Raw genomic sequence first — 17,557 nt, forward strand, 5'->3', positions numbered from 1 at the left:
GAGTGGGTCGTGTAGATGAAGATTTGGCTGGTGTCGGTAAAATGTCCAATGGGGAGACATTTTGTTTGTGGGATAGGCGGCAGGAAAAATAAGAAGAAGAAGAAGAAGAAAGAGAATGAGAAGAAGAAGAAGAAGAATAAGAAGAAGGAGAAAACGCAAAATCCCCTTAGTTTGGGGCTTTATTGTGTGGACATGTGAAGTTGTTTATGAAATCTGTCTGTTGAAATGGGGTCAGAATGTACAGAATTTACTGTTTTTAAGGGCTGAGTGTCTGTGGCTGTTGTGGTTATTTCTGTGGGGAACCCTGAAAAGTGTCAAACTCTCGGTGCTGTATAGGTATGGGGCATGCCCCCGCCAAGGCATAACTTGAGTTTACTGAAGAACCTGACATACATGTCTTAGATGTGGGAGGAAACCAGAGTACCCAGAGGAAACCAGCACGAATACGGGTGCAGCTCCATGCAGAGAGGACATGAACCCCCCCCCCCCCCCCTTTTTTGAATGTGGAAAGTGCAAGCTCCATGGAAAATCAGCTCCTGTTTTTATCCTATTTTTTAATGACAGACACAGATGAAAAACATACAAACAACAAATGACAAGTAACCTTACAAATTGACTTAAAAAGAAAACTAACAGTCGACGATTGGAGATCCACATATCAAAACGTACATAATAACAAACCTTACACCTAAATTTACAAACAAAAATAGACTGGAGAATGGACATAACAAATAGCCTCGTTCGTGATAACAGAAACTACTCGCCAAAAACATTGTGTGATTGTGTCAGGGACACTGAGGGACAGATGGTTTATTATTTTTATTTTCTATTCATCATCATATTGTGCATCTTGAAAAAAGAACATTTCTTACAGTGACGCGGATGTTCGCTACACTCGAACAGTCTTATTTGCGGGTTTAGCCTACAGATGGCACCAATATATTGGAACAATTCAAGTCCCAAACGGAATTGTAGAATTGTTTCTGGGTAACTAATTGACTACAATAAATGAATGCAACCAATAAAAATAAAAAGACTTGCTTGAACCAGTGAAAAAGTAAAAAAATAAAATAAAAAAGGGTCAAAAGAGAAAGTGAAACTGTTTCAAACTCAAACGTCATTTTGAAGACGGAGGACAAAGATGATGCAGTAAAAACGGAATAAAACTGGATAAAAGAACGGAGTAAGTAGTCTGTTTTGGCGTGGGATGGGGAGAATGGAAGCTAGATGAGAAGGGGTGTTTGGAGGAATAGGAATCTGCAACTATGATCGCAATGACGCTTAATTTAGTGAAATAAGACAGGTAATAAAATGGCGCCCGAGGAGTAGACGAGGAGTAATATGTTTTTTTCAAATTCCCGATTTGGGACCAAAAACAAAAAATACCCTTACAAATGACTTTTAAAAAGTTTAACGTATATTTTAGCATTTATTTGGTATTTCATGAGAATTTCACCTATTTGGATATGACGGAAGTCACAGGCCTGTCGTCGGCTACATGATGACATCTGCTACTGTAACAAAAACAGACCGAACATTTTAACTGCGCTGATTGTGAAGTCAAAATGTTATTTTTGCTCTGTATTCTCAGTTTGGATTAAGACACATTAACTTGATGTCTGCCATGTTAAAGTCGGTGGTCGGTAGTTACAGTTTTTCTCAATTGCTTAAACACGTTTTCTGAAACTACAGCTCAATTTCTCAAAACTCTACACACAAAGCACAGCAACAGTTAACCTTTTGCCAAAACTACACAAATCTCTTGCAAAATGCATTCATGCATTCAAAACCATGTTCTCTCTTCTCAAAACTGACTTTTTCCATCAAAATGATTCACACAGGCCTCATATGAATAGGTCTTATTGAGCATTGATTTCACACTGGTGCGATACATTTAAAAACACAACCATCAAAATACGGCATATATGTTCTGACCTCATGAGGTCATGTTACATATTCAAGTTTAAAAATTGCTTATTTTTTCTCCTTTTTTGAAGTTTTAGTTTTCTTTTCAAGGGGTCCAAAAACAGGCTGCAATTTTACAGTAAATATAAAGACTGTTGCCATGATACAATACAGTAAATATATCATCATATAAATAGTGAATTTGCTAGGTAAACCTAATTCATATTCAGTACAGTACTGCAAAGTGTGTGAGCTGTTATCACTTTGAGTGTTGTTGTCATTGTGTATGATACAATGCACATTTATTGTATTGTCCTGCCAGTGAGGTCCAGTTGGGCTGCACTCACAACCCAGTTTCCATCATGAGTCATACTGAAAATTGTGTGTTTTTTCATTTTCCCTATCAGTGCAATTATGAGTTTTGCCAAAATAGATAACATTTGTGTCTTCTCAAAACTAGAACATGCTTAGACTGTGTCAGTCTGGACAATGGATGTAATGATCTGTTATCATATATGAAATCAATGAACAAATTCAAAAAGGTAACAAAGCAAATCTTTATTTGTTACTGTAAAATAAATCTTTGTTCAGCAGACTGCAAAAATAAAAATCGTAGTTTGTAGGCCTGCTGTAAAAAAAAACAAAAAAGAAATGATCAACCAAAGTTGCACGTATTTCATTTGAAATATTAGCTCGTCTCCCTCTGTTCGTCCACCTCGTCCACCTCGTCCACCTCGTACACCTCCTCCTCCTCTACCTCTACCTCTACCTCTACCTCTACCTCTACCTCTACCTCTACCTCTACCTCCTCTGTGTTGCGTGTTGCTCCATTGTTTTCCAACACAATAGAGGTCGCCGGAGGTCTCTTTTATGCTCTGACATATAATTGAAAAGTTTAGCCAATTGAGTTTGAGCAGGTGTGGCGTGAGTGAGACCAATTGGTACTTAGAGTTTGGCATTTGAAGGCCAGTGTTTTCCATGTGAACAAACAAGGCTTGATTATGAAAATTGTGCTAAATGATGAGATTTTATGTGTAGAGTTGTGCAAAAATGTGATTCAGAATTGCTATTTGAGTAAAAACAAAGGAATTGTGCTTAGATTTTTGCAGAAATAGTCTTTGTTGTTGACACATGAGCTTCAAGTTTTCACCATTGTGTGCATAGTTCCAGTTTTAGTGTGTAAACATTTGAGAAAAACTGTAATAGTGCATTTGCTAGGTAAACCTAATTCAAATTCAGTACAGTACAGCAAAGTGTGTGAACTGTTATCACTTTGAGTGTTGTTGTTATTGTGTATGATACAATGCACATTTACTGTATTGTCCTGCCAATGAGGTCCAGTTGGGCTGCACTCACTACCCAGGTTCCATCATGAGTCATACCAAACATTGTTAGAAGTGTTTTTTCATTTTCCTTATCAGTGCAATTATGAGTTTTGCCAAAATAGATAACATTTGTGTCTTCTAAAAACTAGAACATGCTTAGACTGTGTCAGTCTGGACAACGGATGTAATGATCTGTTATCATATATGAAATCAATGAACAAATTCAAAAAGGTAACAAAGCAAATCTTTATTTGTTACTGTAAAATAAATCTTTGTTCAGCAGACTGCAAAAATAAAAATTGGAGTTTGTAGGCCTGCTGTAAAAAAAAAACGAATACGTGATCAACCAAAGTTGCACGTATTTCATTTGAAATATTAGCTTGTCTCCCTCTTCTTCGTCCACCTCGTCCACCTCGTACACGTACACCTCCTCCTCCTCTACCTCTACCTCTACCTCTACCTCTACCTCTACCTCTACCTCTACCTCTACCTCTACCTCTACCTCTACCTCTACCTCTACCTCTACCTCTACCTCTACCTCTACCTCTACCTCTCTGTGCTGCGTGTTGCTCCATTGTTTTCCAACACAATAGAGGTCACCTGAGGTCTCTTTTATGCTCTGACAGATAATTGAAAAGTTTAGCCAATTGAGTTTGAGCAGGTGTGGCGTGAGTGAGACCAATTGGTACTTAGAGTTTGGCATTTAAAGGCCAGTGTTTTCCATGTGAACAAACAAGGCTTGATTATGAAAATTGTGCTAAATGATGAAATTTTGTGTGTAGAGTTGTGCACAAATGTAATTTAGAATTGCTATTTGAGTGAAAACAAAGGAATTGTGCTTAGAGTTTTGCAGAAATAGTCTTTGTTGTTGACACATAGGCTTCAAGTTTTCACCATCGCGTGCATAGTTCCAGTTTTAGTGTGTAATCATTTGAGAAAAACTGTAATAGGAGCAAGAACTGATAAGAACTGCGGTTATAGTTGCATTAAGACGCCGTTTCTTGTATGAACCACAAGGTGGCAGCATGTAGCTGTGCATGCAGGTCTACTTAAAATCACGAAAGCGTCTGATTTTAAAGCCACACGTCACACCGAATTTACGTTTTGCCTGAGTTGGATTGAAGTTGAAATTAAAATACAACATAAATTGTACTGCAGCGATTTCGAATCGAATTACAACTACTTAGAAACGAAGAACACATGATAAAATGACTTTTATGAGATAAAATCAGGCTACTTAAGAAGAAATAATGATCTACTTTCATGAATTATTGATTTGGGTCGTTTTTGGTTGTTTTCCAAAATTTCTCACGATCATGTTCGTGTATGTTAGGGGGGTTGTTTATGGGTAAATGTGCGGTCGAAACACTGACTGGAAGCATGGGTAGTTAACGTTGCCAAATGTTTTAAAATTTAACATGAAATGCAATAACAGGGATATCAGTCGGCTATAAATTGTCACTAGCATGTCGTATACGCCTACAAGCAAAATACATGCATCTCAGATGCTGACTTTATTGGGGTCACAATTATTAAAAATAAAATCTAACAGAATGAACTTTACACCAGTATGTACATATGAGATGAAGCTGATATACGCCAGCATGTATATAAGACATTAAGCTGATCTCAGGCCCAAGGAACTGTGTTGTGCTCTACCATGGCTTGCTGCTTCACTGGAGTATAAAACTGAGGCAACACGCTTACAAAATCCATTTTTCATCAAAAGCAACAAACTCACAAATGAAGAAAAAAATGGTTGTTGACCTTCAAAAATAAGGAAATGGGTCAAAAATTAAAAGAGAAATACACGACTTACTACTGTGAGACCAAATATTTATTATTTTATAACCCCTGGAATAGTGTTAAACCTGCCCAGTAGAGGGTGCTATTGTATCTTGGCCCCATGCTCAGTGAGGTAGATGGTTCAGGGAGAAAATAACAATCCAGTGGCCACAGTTGGAGAATTACAGAACTTGGTTGGATCGGGGGTCACCAAGTTTCCAAATCTACAATTAATTGCTACATTAGATGCTCCAAAAGTAGATGCTACCTCCATGCCAAAAGGCTATTTGGAATGGTTTCAGGAAAAATGGTTTTACTGGGAGTTATCGACAGTTTCAAGAATCTAAATTGTCTCTTTTGTCTCATCTACTATGGTCTGGAGAGATGACATTCGAGCTTTTTGGCCAAGCATAGCTGTTATTTCAGCATTTGTGGCCTTTCTGTTAGCTTGAACTAGTCTGCCTACTCTTATCCAGAGTGACTTACACAACTTTTACATAGCATTTACATTGCATCCATTTATACAGCCAGATGTATACTGAAGCAATGCTGGTTAAGTCCCTTGCTCAAGGATGCAATGGCAGTTTTCCACCCGAGAATCAAACCTGTGATCTTTAGGCTATAAGACTAGTTCCTTACCCATTATACTGCATTGTTCATTGCACCATTCTCTGTAACCTCTAGAGACTGTATTGCATGAAGATCCCAGGAGGGCAGCTGTCTGGCATCCCCACGTCTGGCACCAACAATCATGCAACAGTCTAATGGTCAGTCATATTGTAATGGTCAGTCACATCTTGACCATTACAATATTTGCTCAAACAAAAAACTAAACATCTTCACTATGTCTGCATACTTTATATATTGAGTTGCAGCCACATGATTTGCTGTTTGGTGGAGTAGGCTATTTGCATTAATGAGCAGGTATACCTAATAAAGTGGCCGGTATATAATACAAAGGATATGGGTTTGGTGTTGATTTAGGGAGGTGTGTACAGAAGCAGGCCTCATATATACTGGTAAATACAGTGATGGATCTTTAATGTTATGGGGCTGTTCTGCTCCCACTGGTCCTGGGGCCCTTGTTAAGAACAACAGCATCATGAACTCTACCCAGGTACCAGGACATTTTAGCCAGAAACCGGGTTGCCTCTGCCAGCAGACTGAAAGCCTCTAGTGGATCTTACAGCAGGACAGTGACCTCAAGCACACAATACTATTCACAAATAGATCATTAATTAACCACAGAAGCCGCATTTTGCAATGGGTACAGTCTCCAGACTTAAACTCTATTGGAAACCTGCAGTTTTAATTGAACAGGACAGTTCTTTAGCAAAGATCAAAAGATATTAAGGATCTAGATGGAGGAATGGTCTAAGATCCCTCCCAATGTGTTCTCCGGTCTTAGAAGACATTATTCAGAGAGACTCAGTGCCATTATCCTTGCAAAGGGGGGGGGGGGGGTGAACAAAGTATGGAATATGGGGGGGGGGGGCAATAATTGTGACACTTATTTTCTGGAAGTAAATGTATAAACTGAAAAATGTGTGATTTTGGTCGATTCTATTGAATTGTTAATAAAAAATATTTATCAAGTTGTACAATCAATATATAGTTTACCAATGACATTTTTGTAATACAGTTGTTCATCATTATCAAGGGTGCCAAAAACTTTTAAGGTGGCTGTACAGAACATGTTTATGGCCTATTTAAATTCTGGATTTCTTCCTGTCAACATTGTGGTGTGTTGTATATGTGTGTCTCTGTGTGTATTAGTCTATGTGTGTTCAGTGTGTTTTCATTTTTTGTCTTGACAGGTTGGTTAGTTTGGGATAGAATCCACATGTGGTTTAAACTGGTCTGATGTGTTCCAGTCTCCTGAGATAGGGGGCGCTGTTTCTAAAATGAGTGTCTCAGGGGAGCCAGAGACCAAAGAAAGATCTCTCAGCACTGAGAGAAAGAGGTATGAATGCATGAATCAGATACTTAATGTGATATGAGTTAGAGCTACAGTAAGAGGATGAGTTTAACTGGAAGCTCTGTCTCCATGTGCTGTGAGTTAGAGCTGCAGTAAGAGGATGAGTTTAACTGGAAGCTCTGTCTCCATGCGCTGTGAGTTAGAGGTGCAGTAAGAGGATGAGTTTAACTGGAAGCTCTCTCTCCATGTGCTGTGAGTTAGAGCTGCAGTAAGAGAATGAGTTTAACTGGAAGCTCTGTCTCCGTGTGCTGTGAGTTAGAGCTGCAGTAAGAGGATGAGTTTAACTGGAAGCTCTGTCTCCATGTGCTGTGAGTTAGAGCTGCAGTAAGAGGATGAGTTTAACTGGAATCTCTGTCTCCATGTTTTGTTCACAGGGTCCAGGTAGAAAGAGCAGGGTCACCAGTACCCAGTTGTATGTCTATGAAGAGTGAAGCATCAATGGGGAAGCTGATCGACTTCAGAGAAGAGCATCCAAGTGATTCAAGGTAAATGAACAGGTTCATCTTAACACTACTGTTTAATTAGACATAAATCTGACTGGCTAATTTCTGGTGTAGGTTGGGAGCTCCATGTCTCATTCAAGTGTAAGTGGGTGTGTGATGTCATATTCAGGTGTAGGTGGCTGTATTATGTCACATTCAGGTCTAGTTGGGTGTACTGTGTCACAATCAGATATACATTATTATATTATATGCAGATGAATTATGTTATATTCAGGTATAGATTGGCATATTATGTCACATTCAGGTGTAGGTTGGTGTATTATTTCAAAATCAGGTGTTGATGGGCGTATTATGTAATTTTCAAGTGTAGATCGGTGTATTGTGCAATACTGAGGTGTAGGTGGGTGTATTGTGTCACATTCAGATTATTACATTATATGCAGGTGTAGGTAGGTGTATTATGCCATTTTCAGGTTCATGAACAGGTTCATGTTGACACTACTGTTTAATTAGACATAAATCTGACTGGCTAATTTCTGGTGTAGGTTGGGAGCTCCATGTCTCATTCAAGTGTAAGTGGGTGTATGATGTCATATTCAGGTGTAGGTGGGTGTTATGCCACATTCAGGTGTAGGTCGGTATTATGTCATATTCAGGTATCAATGGGTGTATTGTCATTTGCTTGTGTAGATAGTATGGTATACTATATGCAGGTGTACGTGGGTGTATTATGTCACTTTCAGGTGTAGATGTGTGTATTATGCCTCATTCAGGTGTAGATGTGTGTATTATGCCACATTCAGGTGTAGGTGGGTGTTACGTTCCCTTGCTCTGTGAGTCTGTGTGCATGTATAAATCCTGTAGGTGGAGCTGATGAGGGCTTGATTGCCTGACGATGCGCACCTGTGTCAACTTAAAAGCCAAGGGGATAAAGTCTGAAGACACCTCAGTTGGGGAATTTTTTTTTTTTTTTAAATATAAATAATATACAGAGATTTTTTTTTTGACTCAGACTGCTTTCTAACACTCCCTTTACTTTTGTGTTATAATTTGCTGCTACCACATTTTGTTGTCTGTTTGTTTTGGTACTTTTCCGTAGTAGCTTGCAGGTGTTTAGGCAGTTTATTTTAACACGTTTTTAGATGGTTAGGCCAGAGCAGGAAGACGTTTCCTTTTACTTTGCCCTGACTGAGGTTTAGAACGGTGCTTTCTTTTAGATGAAGAGTAGCCTAGCTCTGGTCTGTTTTCTGCCTGAATCATCCTGTTAGCCTACACATGGTAATATGTTCTGTTTTTTGTCCTATTTGAAATAAATCTTATATTGTTGTTATTGTACAGAGATTTTGACTCCTTGTTTTGTTTGTGGCATTTGTTATGTTACTGTCCGTTGTTGTCCCCAGTTATTGGAACTCTGGTTGGCTTTTGGGACATAACAGTGCGTGTATCATTTCACATTCAGATGTGGGTGCTATATTATACTATTGGCAGGTGTTTTTGTGTGTATTATGTCGCATTCTGATGTCGGTGGGTGTATTATGTCATAATCAGGTTTTGATAGTGTAGAATGTCATATTCAGGTGTAGGTGGGTATTTCATGTCAAGTTCAGGTGTTGATTGTATATTATACTATATGCAGGTGTAGGTGGGTATTTTATGTCACATTCAGGTGTTGATGGGTGTATTATGTCATTATCAGTTGTAGATTGGTATATTGTCACATTCAAGTGCAGGTGGGTGTATTATGTCATATTCAGGGGCTGATGGTCTATATCATGTTCAGGTGTAGGTGGTTGTATTGTGTCATTCAAGTGTAGGTGAGTGTATTCTGTCACATTCAAGTGTAGGTGGGTGTATTATGTCATATTCAGGAGTTGATGGTTTATTATATCATATTCAGTTGTGGATGAGTGTATGTCACATTCAAATGTATGTAGGTATATAATGTCCCATTCAGGTGTTTATGGTGTGTTGTTATATTCAGGTGTTGGTGGTTGTTTTATGTCATTATCAGGTGTAGATGGGTATATTGTTTCACATTCAAGTGTAGGTGGGTGTGTTATATCATATTCAGGTGTAGGTAGGTGTATTATGTCACATTCAGATGTAGGTGGGTATATTATTTCCAATTCAGGTGTTCATGGTGCATTTTATCATATTCAGGTGTAGGAGGATATATTATGCTATATTCAGGTGTTGGTGGATGTTTTATGTCATATTTGGGTGATGGTGGGTGTATAATGCCAAATTCCGGTGAAGGTGAGTGTATTATGTCATATTCATGTGTCAGTTGGTGTATTATGTCATTATCAGGTGTAGATGGGTATATTGTGCCACATTCAAGTGTAGGTGTGTGTTGCTGCGAAGAGGAAATTCTCCCCTTAGAATAACCAAGTACAACAAGGTATATCCATCTAAGAAACGCTATTTATTTCTGCAGAATGAGTTTGGCACTTACACACAACAATATGGACGCGCTCGAACTGAAGAGAACTGGGGCAGTCCCTCTTTAGCAAAACGTGTTTTACAATAACGTGTACAGTTCTATTTCTTATTGGTGCATGGCTAATACATAAGCATCTAGTAAAATCGAACAAAGTAAATGATTGGCTGTGTCCAGTTATATAGCATGAATACTGAATAAGCACACGGTGACCTCTTAGTCTTCAGTGTTACATAAACAAGCTTTATATCAGATATAATAGTTTGGTTTTTATCGATCGGTTGCTTTCAGAGTCCTGGGCCGCATGGCATCATAGCCGGTTTCTCCCTGGCAGGATGGCAGGGGGGAGGATAAAGAGGAAATCCAAGCTCACCAGTTTGGACTTCTAGAAATGTTTAAGACAGAGAGAAAGAAAATACAGACACACACATAGACACACACACACAAACACATGTACATGTAATATTTCTAACTTCAGGTGTAGGTGGGTGTATTATGTCATATTCCGATGTAGGTGGGTGTATTATGTCATATACCGATGTAGGTGGTGCATTATGGCGTGTTCAGTGGGAGGTGTGCTATACCATATTGGCTCACAGCTGTTTAGATGGTGTTTTTTCTTGTTGAGTTTCTGCAGGTATAAGTGACCGTGGATCCATTCCCACAGTGCCAGAGTTACTCTCTCTACCCCTCACTCCTATATTCTAGCTGTTAACACTATCCAAACAGGAGCAGCTTCATATTTCATGCAAATTAATCAACAAGGATTAACTGATGAACTGCAACCACATTTTATGAATTTCAGTTAGGACAAGTCACGTATCACGTACCCCTTGCAAAGTTATTGTGAGATTTTGCAAAAACTTTTGGGTTCTCTCGCAAAAAATAAATTAAAAAAAAAAAAAAGTCACAGTGTCATAATGTCCTGGGAATCTATAAACATGGAGGAGCAGCTGCTTATGTTTTGCTGTGAACTTGATTTAAAATATGAAAATCTTAGCTAAACTATTGTAAATGCGTATAGTCTACACTCAGTCATTCCTCTGTCACACTCAGCAGTAAGTAAATGCTGTGTATGTGTTAGCTAGAGGAATGACTGAGAGTAGAGTATTCACAATAGTCTAGCCAGCTGTCCCTCTCACTATGTAACACATACACATATTTATGTACTGTGTGTGATAGAAGACTTACTGAGTGTCACAAGGCTATACATATTCAGAATGGTCTAACTAGCCCTCGCTAACCAATATAAATGCATATTATCTAAGTATTTATTATGTGTGTGGCAGAGGAATGGAGTGTAGCCTATATGTAAAACACAAGCAGCTGCTCCTCCATGTTTACAGTTCCCCAGGACATTATGACACCGTGACAATGGCCCGAATGTATTGTTATTGTATGTATTGTTATTTATATACATATATACAGTACTGTGCAAAAGTTTTAGGCAGGTGTGAAAAAATGCTGTAAAGTAAGAATGCTTTCAAAAATAGAAATGTTAAGAGTTTATTTTTATCATCAAAATGCAGAGTGAACAGAAAAAAAAAATCAATCTAAATCAAATCAATATTTGGTGTGACCACCCTTTGCCTTCAAATCAGCATCAATTCTTCTAGGTACACTTGCACAAAGTCTGGGATTTTGTAGGAATATAGTCAGGTGTATGATTAACCAGTTATACCAAACAGGAGCTAATGATCATCAATTTAATATGTAGGTTGAAACACAATCATTAACTGAAACAGAAACAGCTGTGTAGGAGGGTTAAAACTGGGTGAGGAACAGCCAAACTCTGCTACCAAGGTGAGGTTGCTGAAGACAGTTTAATGTCAAAAGTCATACACCATGGCAAGACTGAGCACAGCAACAAGACACAAGGTAGTTATACTGCATCAGCAAGGTCTCTCCCAGGCAGAAATTTGAAGGCAGACAGGGGTTTCCAGATGTGCTGTCCAAGCTCTTTTGAAGAAGCACAAAGAAACGGGCAACGTTGAGGACCGTAGACGCAGTGGTCAGCCAAGGAAAACAGCAGATGAAAAACACATCATGCTTACTTCCCTTTGCAATCGGAAGATGTCCAGCAGTGCCATCAGCTCAGAATTGGCAGAAACCAGTGGGACCCAGGTACACCCATCTACTGTCCAGAGAAGTCTGGTCAGAAGTGGTCTTCATGGAAGAATTGCGGCCAAAAAGCCATACCTCCGACGTGGAAACAAGGCTAAGCAACTCAACTATGCACAAAAATACAGGAACTGGGGTGCAGAAAAATGGCAGCAGGTGCTCTGGACTGACAAGTCAAAATTAGAAATATTTGGCTGTAGCAGAAGGCAGTTTGTTCGCTGAAGGGCTGGAGAGCAGTACAAGAATGGGTGTCTGCAGGCAACAGTGAAGCATGGTGGTGGTTCCTTGCAAGTTTGGAGTTTGGGGCTGCATTTCTGCAAATGGAGTTGGGGATTTGGTCAGAATGAATGGTCTCCTCAATGCTGAGAAGTACAGGCAGATACGTATCCATCATTCAATACCATCAGGGAGGCATCTGATTGGCCCCAAATTTATTCTGCAGCAGGACAACGACCCCAAACATACAGCCAAGTCATTAAGAACTATCTTCAGCGTAAAGAAGACCAAGGAGTCCTGGAAGTGATGGTGTGGCCCCCACAGAGCCCTGATCTCAACATCATCGAGTCTGTCTGGGATTACATAAAGAGACAGGAGCATTTGAGGCTGCCTAAATCCACAGAAAAACTGTGGTTAGTTCTCCAAGATGTTTGGAACAACCTACCTGCCGAGTTCCTTCAAAAACTGTGTGCAAGTGTACCTAGAAGAATTGATGCTGTTTTGAAGGCGAAGGTTCGTCACAGCCAATATTGATTTGATTGAGATTTTTCTTCTGTTCATTCACTTTGCATTTTGCTAATTGATAAAAATAAACTATTAACACTTATATTTTCGAAAGCATTCTTACTTTACAGCATTTTTTCACAACTGCCTAAAACTTTTGCACAGTACTGTATATATCATTTTTATTTTAACATTTTTTTTCTCACCCATGTCCCTTTAGGGGCTCCGTATGTATTAAACTATTTACATGGATATGTAAATACATATTTTTGGTTTGGTGGTGAATGGATCTGCTTTAGGTACCCTATCTAACAGGGAGTACTATACATCTCCCCTACTAAACAGGAAGAATACCTGAAAACCCCCCAGTATCTAGAAGCAGATCCAAACAGTAGGTGGTGCTGGGGTGGTGGAAGGTGAGTGCAGTTCTGAGCAGCAGCAGTGGAGCAGGCAAAAGCAGCGCAGGCAAGCAGCAGCACTGAGAGGTCTGATTGGTGGTTTGAAAAGGCGCTCCATTGGTGATGTGTGCCTGTGATTGGATGGGTAAGAGAGTGTTGTGTGTATGCAATTGGATGATTGTGAGAACGGAGTGTGGCGCAGTGGGTAAGGAACTGCGCTCGTAACCGAAAGGTCGCAGGTTCGATTCCCGGGTAAGGACACTGCCGTTGTACCCTTGAGCAAGGTACTTAACCTGCATTGCTTCAGTATATATCCAGCTGTATAAATGGATACAATGTAAAGTGCTATGTAAAAAGTTGTGTAAGTTGCTCTGGATAAGAGCGTCTGCTAAATGCCTGTAATGTAATGTAAAAGAACGTGCAAGTATGTGGTTAATGGAGCCGACCGATTGGTCAGCTGCGATTTTTGAGTTTCCTGACAGAACTTGCTTTGCGCATTCTGTGCGTACTACTCATTCATTTCTAACTCTGAAGTGTGTACAAATGAGAAACTATGCAAATGGTTCAGTAGACATTTGTAAAACAGATTCTTCTGGATAGAGCTGCTGTAAGAGGATGAGTTTAACTGGAAGCTCTGTCTCAATTTGCTGTGAGTTAGAGCTGCAGTAAGAGGATGAGTTTAACTGGAAGCTCTGTCTCCATGTTCTGTGATTTAGAGCTGCAGTAAGAGGATGAGTTTAACTGGAAGCTCTGTCTCCATGTGCTGTGAGTTAGAGCTGCAGTAAGAGGATGAGTTTAACTGGAAGCTCTGTCTCCATGTGCTGTGAGTTTGAGCTGCAGTAAGAGGATGAGTTTAACTGGAAGCTCTGTCTCAATGTGCTGTGAGTTGCAGCTGCAGTAAGAGGATGAGTTTAACTGAAAGCTCTGTCTCCATGTTTTGTTCACAGGATCCAGCAGTCACTGAAGTCCAGCTCTTTCGAAGAGAAGAGTTTAGATAAATTACCTTCCGCAAAAAAGGTATGAGATCTTTTTTAATTGGTTATGTGTTTTCTTTGTGCAGTAAATCCATTTGAGTATATATAATGCCTATATAATTTAGTGCAAGGATGATGTTTACAAGTGCCTAACATTGCCCTTAACATTAATAACATATTGCACCTTTTTTATATTATTCATGACCATCTAAAGTGGAATAACATATGAACACAATAAACCAGCTTTTTACTTAAACATTAAAAAAATGCAATACAAAATGCTCTATTTTGCGCATGGTCTAAAGTGCATGGTACAAGTGCATTTAGGTTGTGTCCAAACCCACTTATACTCGTTTAACAGTGGATTATTTGAGTGCAATGTAAGGCACAAGGTTCTGATGGGCTGATCCTACTGTCTTCATTTATAGGTGTGTCCTGGGCATAAACATGTGATAAACCAATCAGCATATCATCTCACATTCCTTATAAAAGCCACCTGCACTTGCACCTTGGTGGATTGATAATATAATGGTGGATTTTAAAAGTCCTAGAAAAAACTGATTTACCTCAGGAGTCCATTAAAATTCAGAGATCTAAAAAACGACCATCATGCTCAGTGAATCCGGCAGAACATATTTGAAAATAAATCATAAAAAGGTGATTTAAAATGTGGAAATAAATGCAGTATTCACTGGGCATTGTTGTGGATTTTTTAAATCAAATGAACCATTCTGTCTGCATAACAGGCTGTAGATGAAGCAGCTCTTCTGCCAGCTGATTCCTCCTCGCCCGTGCTGCTGGGGTATCTCAGTTCATTAATATGCATCAGCACATACAGTTCAGCATCACGCCTTCTAAAGTCCTATAATGTGTCCTCATTTATGTCTGAGACATCCATGATTTTGGCAACGTTATGCAACACACAACACACCACAAGGTATATGCAGGCCTTCTGAGGGCTGCATTGTAAAGTTCCACCTGACTTATGCAAACATCTGAAGTGCATTTTCAGCATTCCAAACGTCCTCTCTATTGGGCTACAGTGCATGGTTTTGTGAGTTTTCGATTGAATGACTATTCACAGACTCTAGGGGGATTCCCCTAGAAGACTGTAGGTATGACTGAGTTGGTCAATATAAGGAGTCATGTCTTTATCCAGGATAATTTGCAAATACATTTCTAACCTTACATGTAGCATCGCAAAACTTCAATGTTACTGTTCGCATGTATTATGGCCCATTTTATTTGTCATGTGTTCATTTATTAGTGTGATGCAGCACACCTCTTCATGTGTTTATTTCACACTGATACAGCACACCTCTTCATGTGTTTATTTCCCACTGATACAGCACATCTCTTCATGTGTTTATTTCACACTGGTACAGCACACATCTTCATGTGTTTATTTCACACTGGTACAGCACACCTCTTCATTTGTTTATTTCACAATGATACAGCACACCTCTTCATGTGTTTATTTCACACTGATACAGCGCACCCCTTCATGTGTTTATTTCACACTGATGCAGTACACCTTTTCATGTGTTTGTTTCAGTCTCTCCTGCGCACTCTGATGAAGCTGAAGAAGGATGAAAAGCTGAAACTGTTCCAGAGCCATCTGAGTCAGGATTTCCCTGAATGCTGTCTTGAAGATCAGAGTCTGCCTAAAGATCCTACTTGGCTGGATAAGTTTATGAAGTTTATTAATGAATTGTTTGACAGTCATGAAGTTGATTACCCAGAATGCATTGAGAGAATGTACATAGTTGAGAAGATGCTGAAGACCTGTGGTAGTGAGAGGTCTCTGAAGATCACACTCGACATCTTGAGGAACATGAAGCAGAAGGATCTCGCTGATTCACTGGAAAGAGATGAGCGCAGTAAGATCTTTCTTTCATTGCTACTGTGTGTCAATTAGAATTTTGAAACGAGTTTAGATAGCAAATCTAACAGTCATCAATGTTCTGATTTACAGCATCTACACTTTCATAATACTGTTTTACATTGACAATATTACATACTTTATATAAAAAATAACATTTATTTATTTTACATTTAAATTTATTAAAATATTGCCTCAAGCTGTGATTACAATGACAAGCAAATTAACAAGATTAAATGTCCCTGAGGGGGGTTAAAGGCAGAATCTTGTGCTCAAATACCAGTAACTAGACCATTGTCCCATTAGACAGTCTGCCCTGAGTTTGTATCCAGGAATCAAACTCAGCAATCAGTATAAATGTATTAGATTATGAGGGCCTCCGGGTGTCTCATGCTGTAAAGAAGCTCGTTCCAAAAGCAAAAGCATGACCCTGCAACGGGGTGTTTGAGTCCTACTTGTGCGCCTGCAGATGTGCAAACCGAGAATATGACGACCTCTTTATCCTCCTTCGTCGTGGGAAGCACATTTGTACTGCGTCTGCAGTGTGGAAAACAGCAAAATATCTGCCCTCTCCTCCTGACATCAAGTGAGAGATCCACAAGTTCAGCTGGGAAAAATCTGCATTGGTCGTGCTAAATGGCAAAAATAAATATTTGGTGTTCATAATTTTATTATCAGAAGCAGGATGAATTAAGCTACAGATTATGGTTTGGCATTCTGATCAAAATGTATTTCTGCCACACAGCCTATATGATAATAGAAAAAATAATAGATAACCATTGAAGTGATTTCTGTTTTATTTACTCATGAGCAAGCTACAGTGGCGTAGGCAGAAATAAATTATTGGGCTGGCCTGTGAAAAAGTGTCTAGGCCACCTAAAAATTGGGTTGTCTGATACAAAAGGTGATATGTTCTAAGTTGTTTAACAAATCTAGATAAAAATACCAGGAAATAAAAGCTGAAATTCGGATCTGTCATCTCATGTACATCTTTTGACCTCAAACTCAATTGTCTTCAGTGTATAGCAAAAACAAAGGAATTGGCCTTGCTGTTCCAATACCTTTGGAGTGGACTGTATATAAACATTGAAATATATTGTGGGACAAGTAAGGATTAATTAAGAATGTTTTTATTTTCTGAATCCAGCGGTTCCAACAGTCAATGCCCTTGTTAAAATGTTCAGCACTCTGAATACTGAACTGAGTGATATTGCGTGCTAGAACCCCTCATTTAAAGTAATAATCTCGAAGATTTTCATTAAAATAAATGTCTGTTAAGTCACTATCTATCGCCAAATTAGGTAACACAATAGTGATTGAGCCTATTATTATATTAATTTATATTATTATTAATATAATAATTTATGATTAAAGAACTGGGTGTCTGTGGCGACATTTCCGGGAAAAAATCACAAGCGGCGCATAGTTATTGACGCGTTTTCCATCACCCATCCGTGGTTGGTCCGCCAGAGAGGGTAGACGGTAGACGCAACAGGCTCACTCTTCGACTCACTTGCGTGTGAGCGGTGTACTGTTTTTTACAGTCTCTGGTCTGCTAGCGGTACAATAACAGAGGGGGGGGGGGG

General features: G+C 39.2%; 2 protein-coding genes across 5 annotated transcripts in view; one reads left to right on the forward strand and one right to left on the reverse strand.

Annotated features, from left to right (window-relative positions):
- The window catches only part of LOC135242400 (protein NLRC3-like), a 1,894,071-nt gene that overhangs the window by 1,625,704 nt on the left and 250,810 nt on the right, over window positions 1–17,557 (forward strand). The window contains exons 35-37 of the mRNA XM_064313443.1: window positions 7,368–7,478; window positions 14,063–14,132; window positions 15,645–15,969. Coding sequence (XP_064169513.1) covers window positions 7,368–7,478; window positions 14,063–14,132; window positions 15,645–15,969 — 506 coding nt within the window. The remainder of the gene's footprint in view (window positions 1–7,367; window positions 7,479–14,062; window positions 14,133–15,644; window positions 15,970–17,557) is intronic.
- LOC135242408 (NACHT, LRR and PYD domains-containing protein 3-like) overlaps window positions 1–17,557 on the reverse strand; it is a 421,399-nt gene that overhangs the window by 183,422 nt on the left and 220,420 nt on the right. The window lies entirely within an intron of this gene.

Source organism: Anguilla rostrata, chromosome 16, assembly GCF_018555375.3.
Source record: "Anguilla rostrata isolate EN2019 chromosome 16, ASM1855537v3, whole genome shotgun sequence".
Taxonomy (NCBI): Eukaryota; Metazoa; Chordata; class Actinopteri; order Anguilliformes; family Anguillidae; genus Anguilla; species Anguilla rostrata.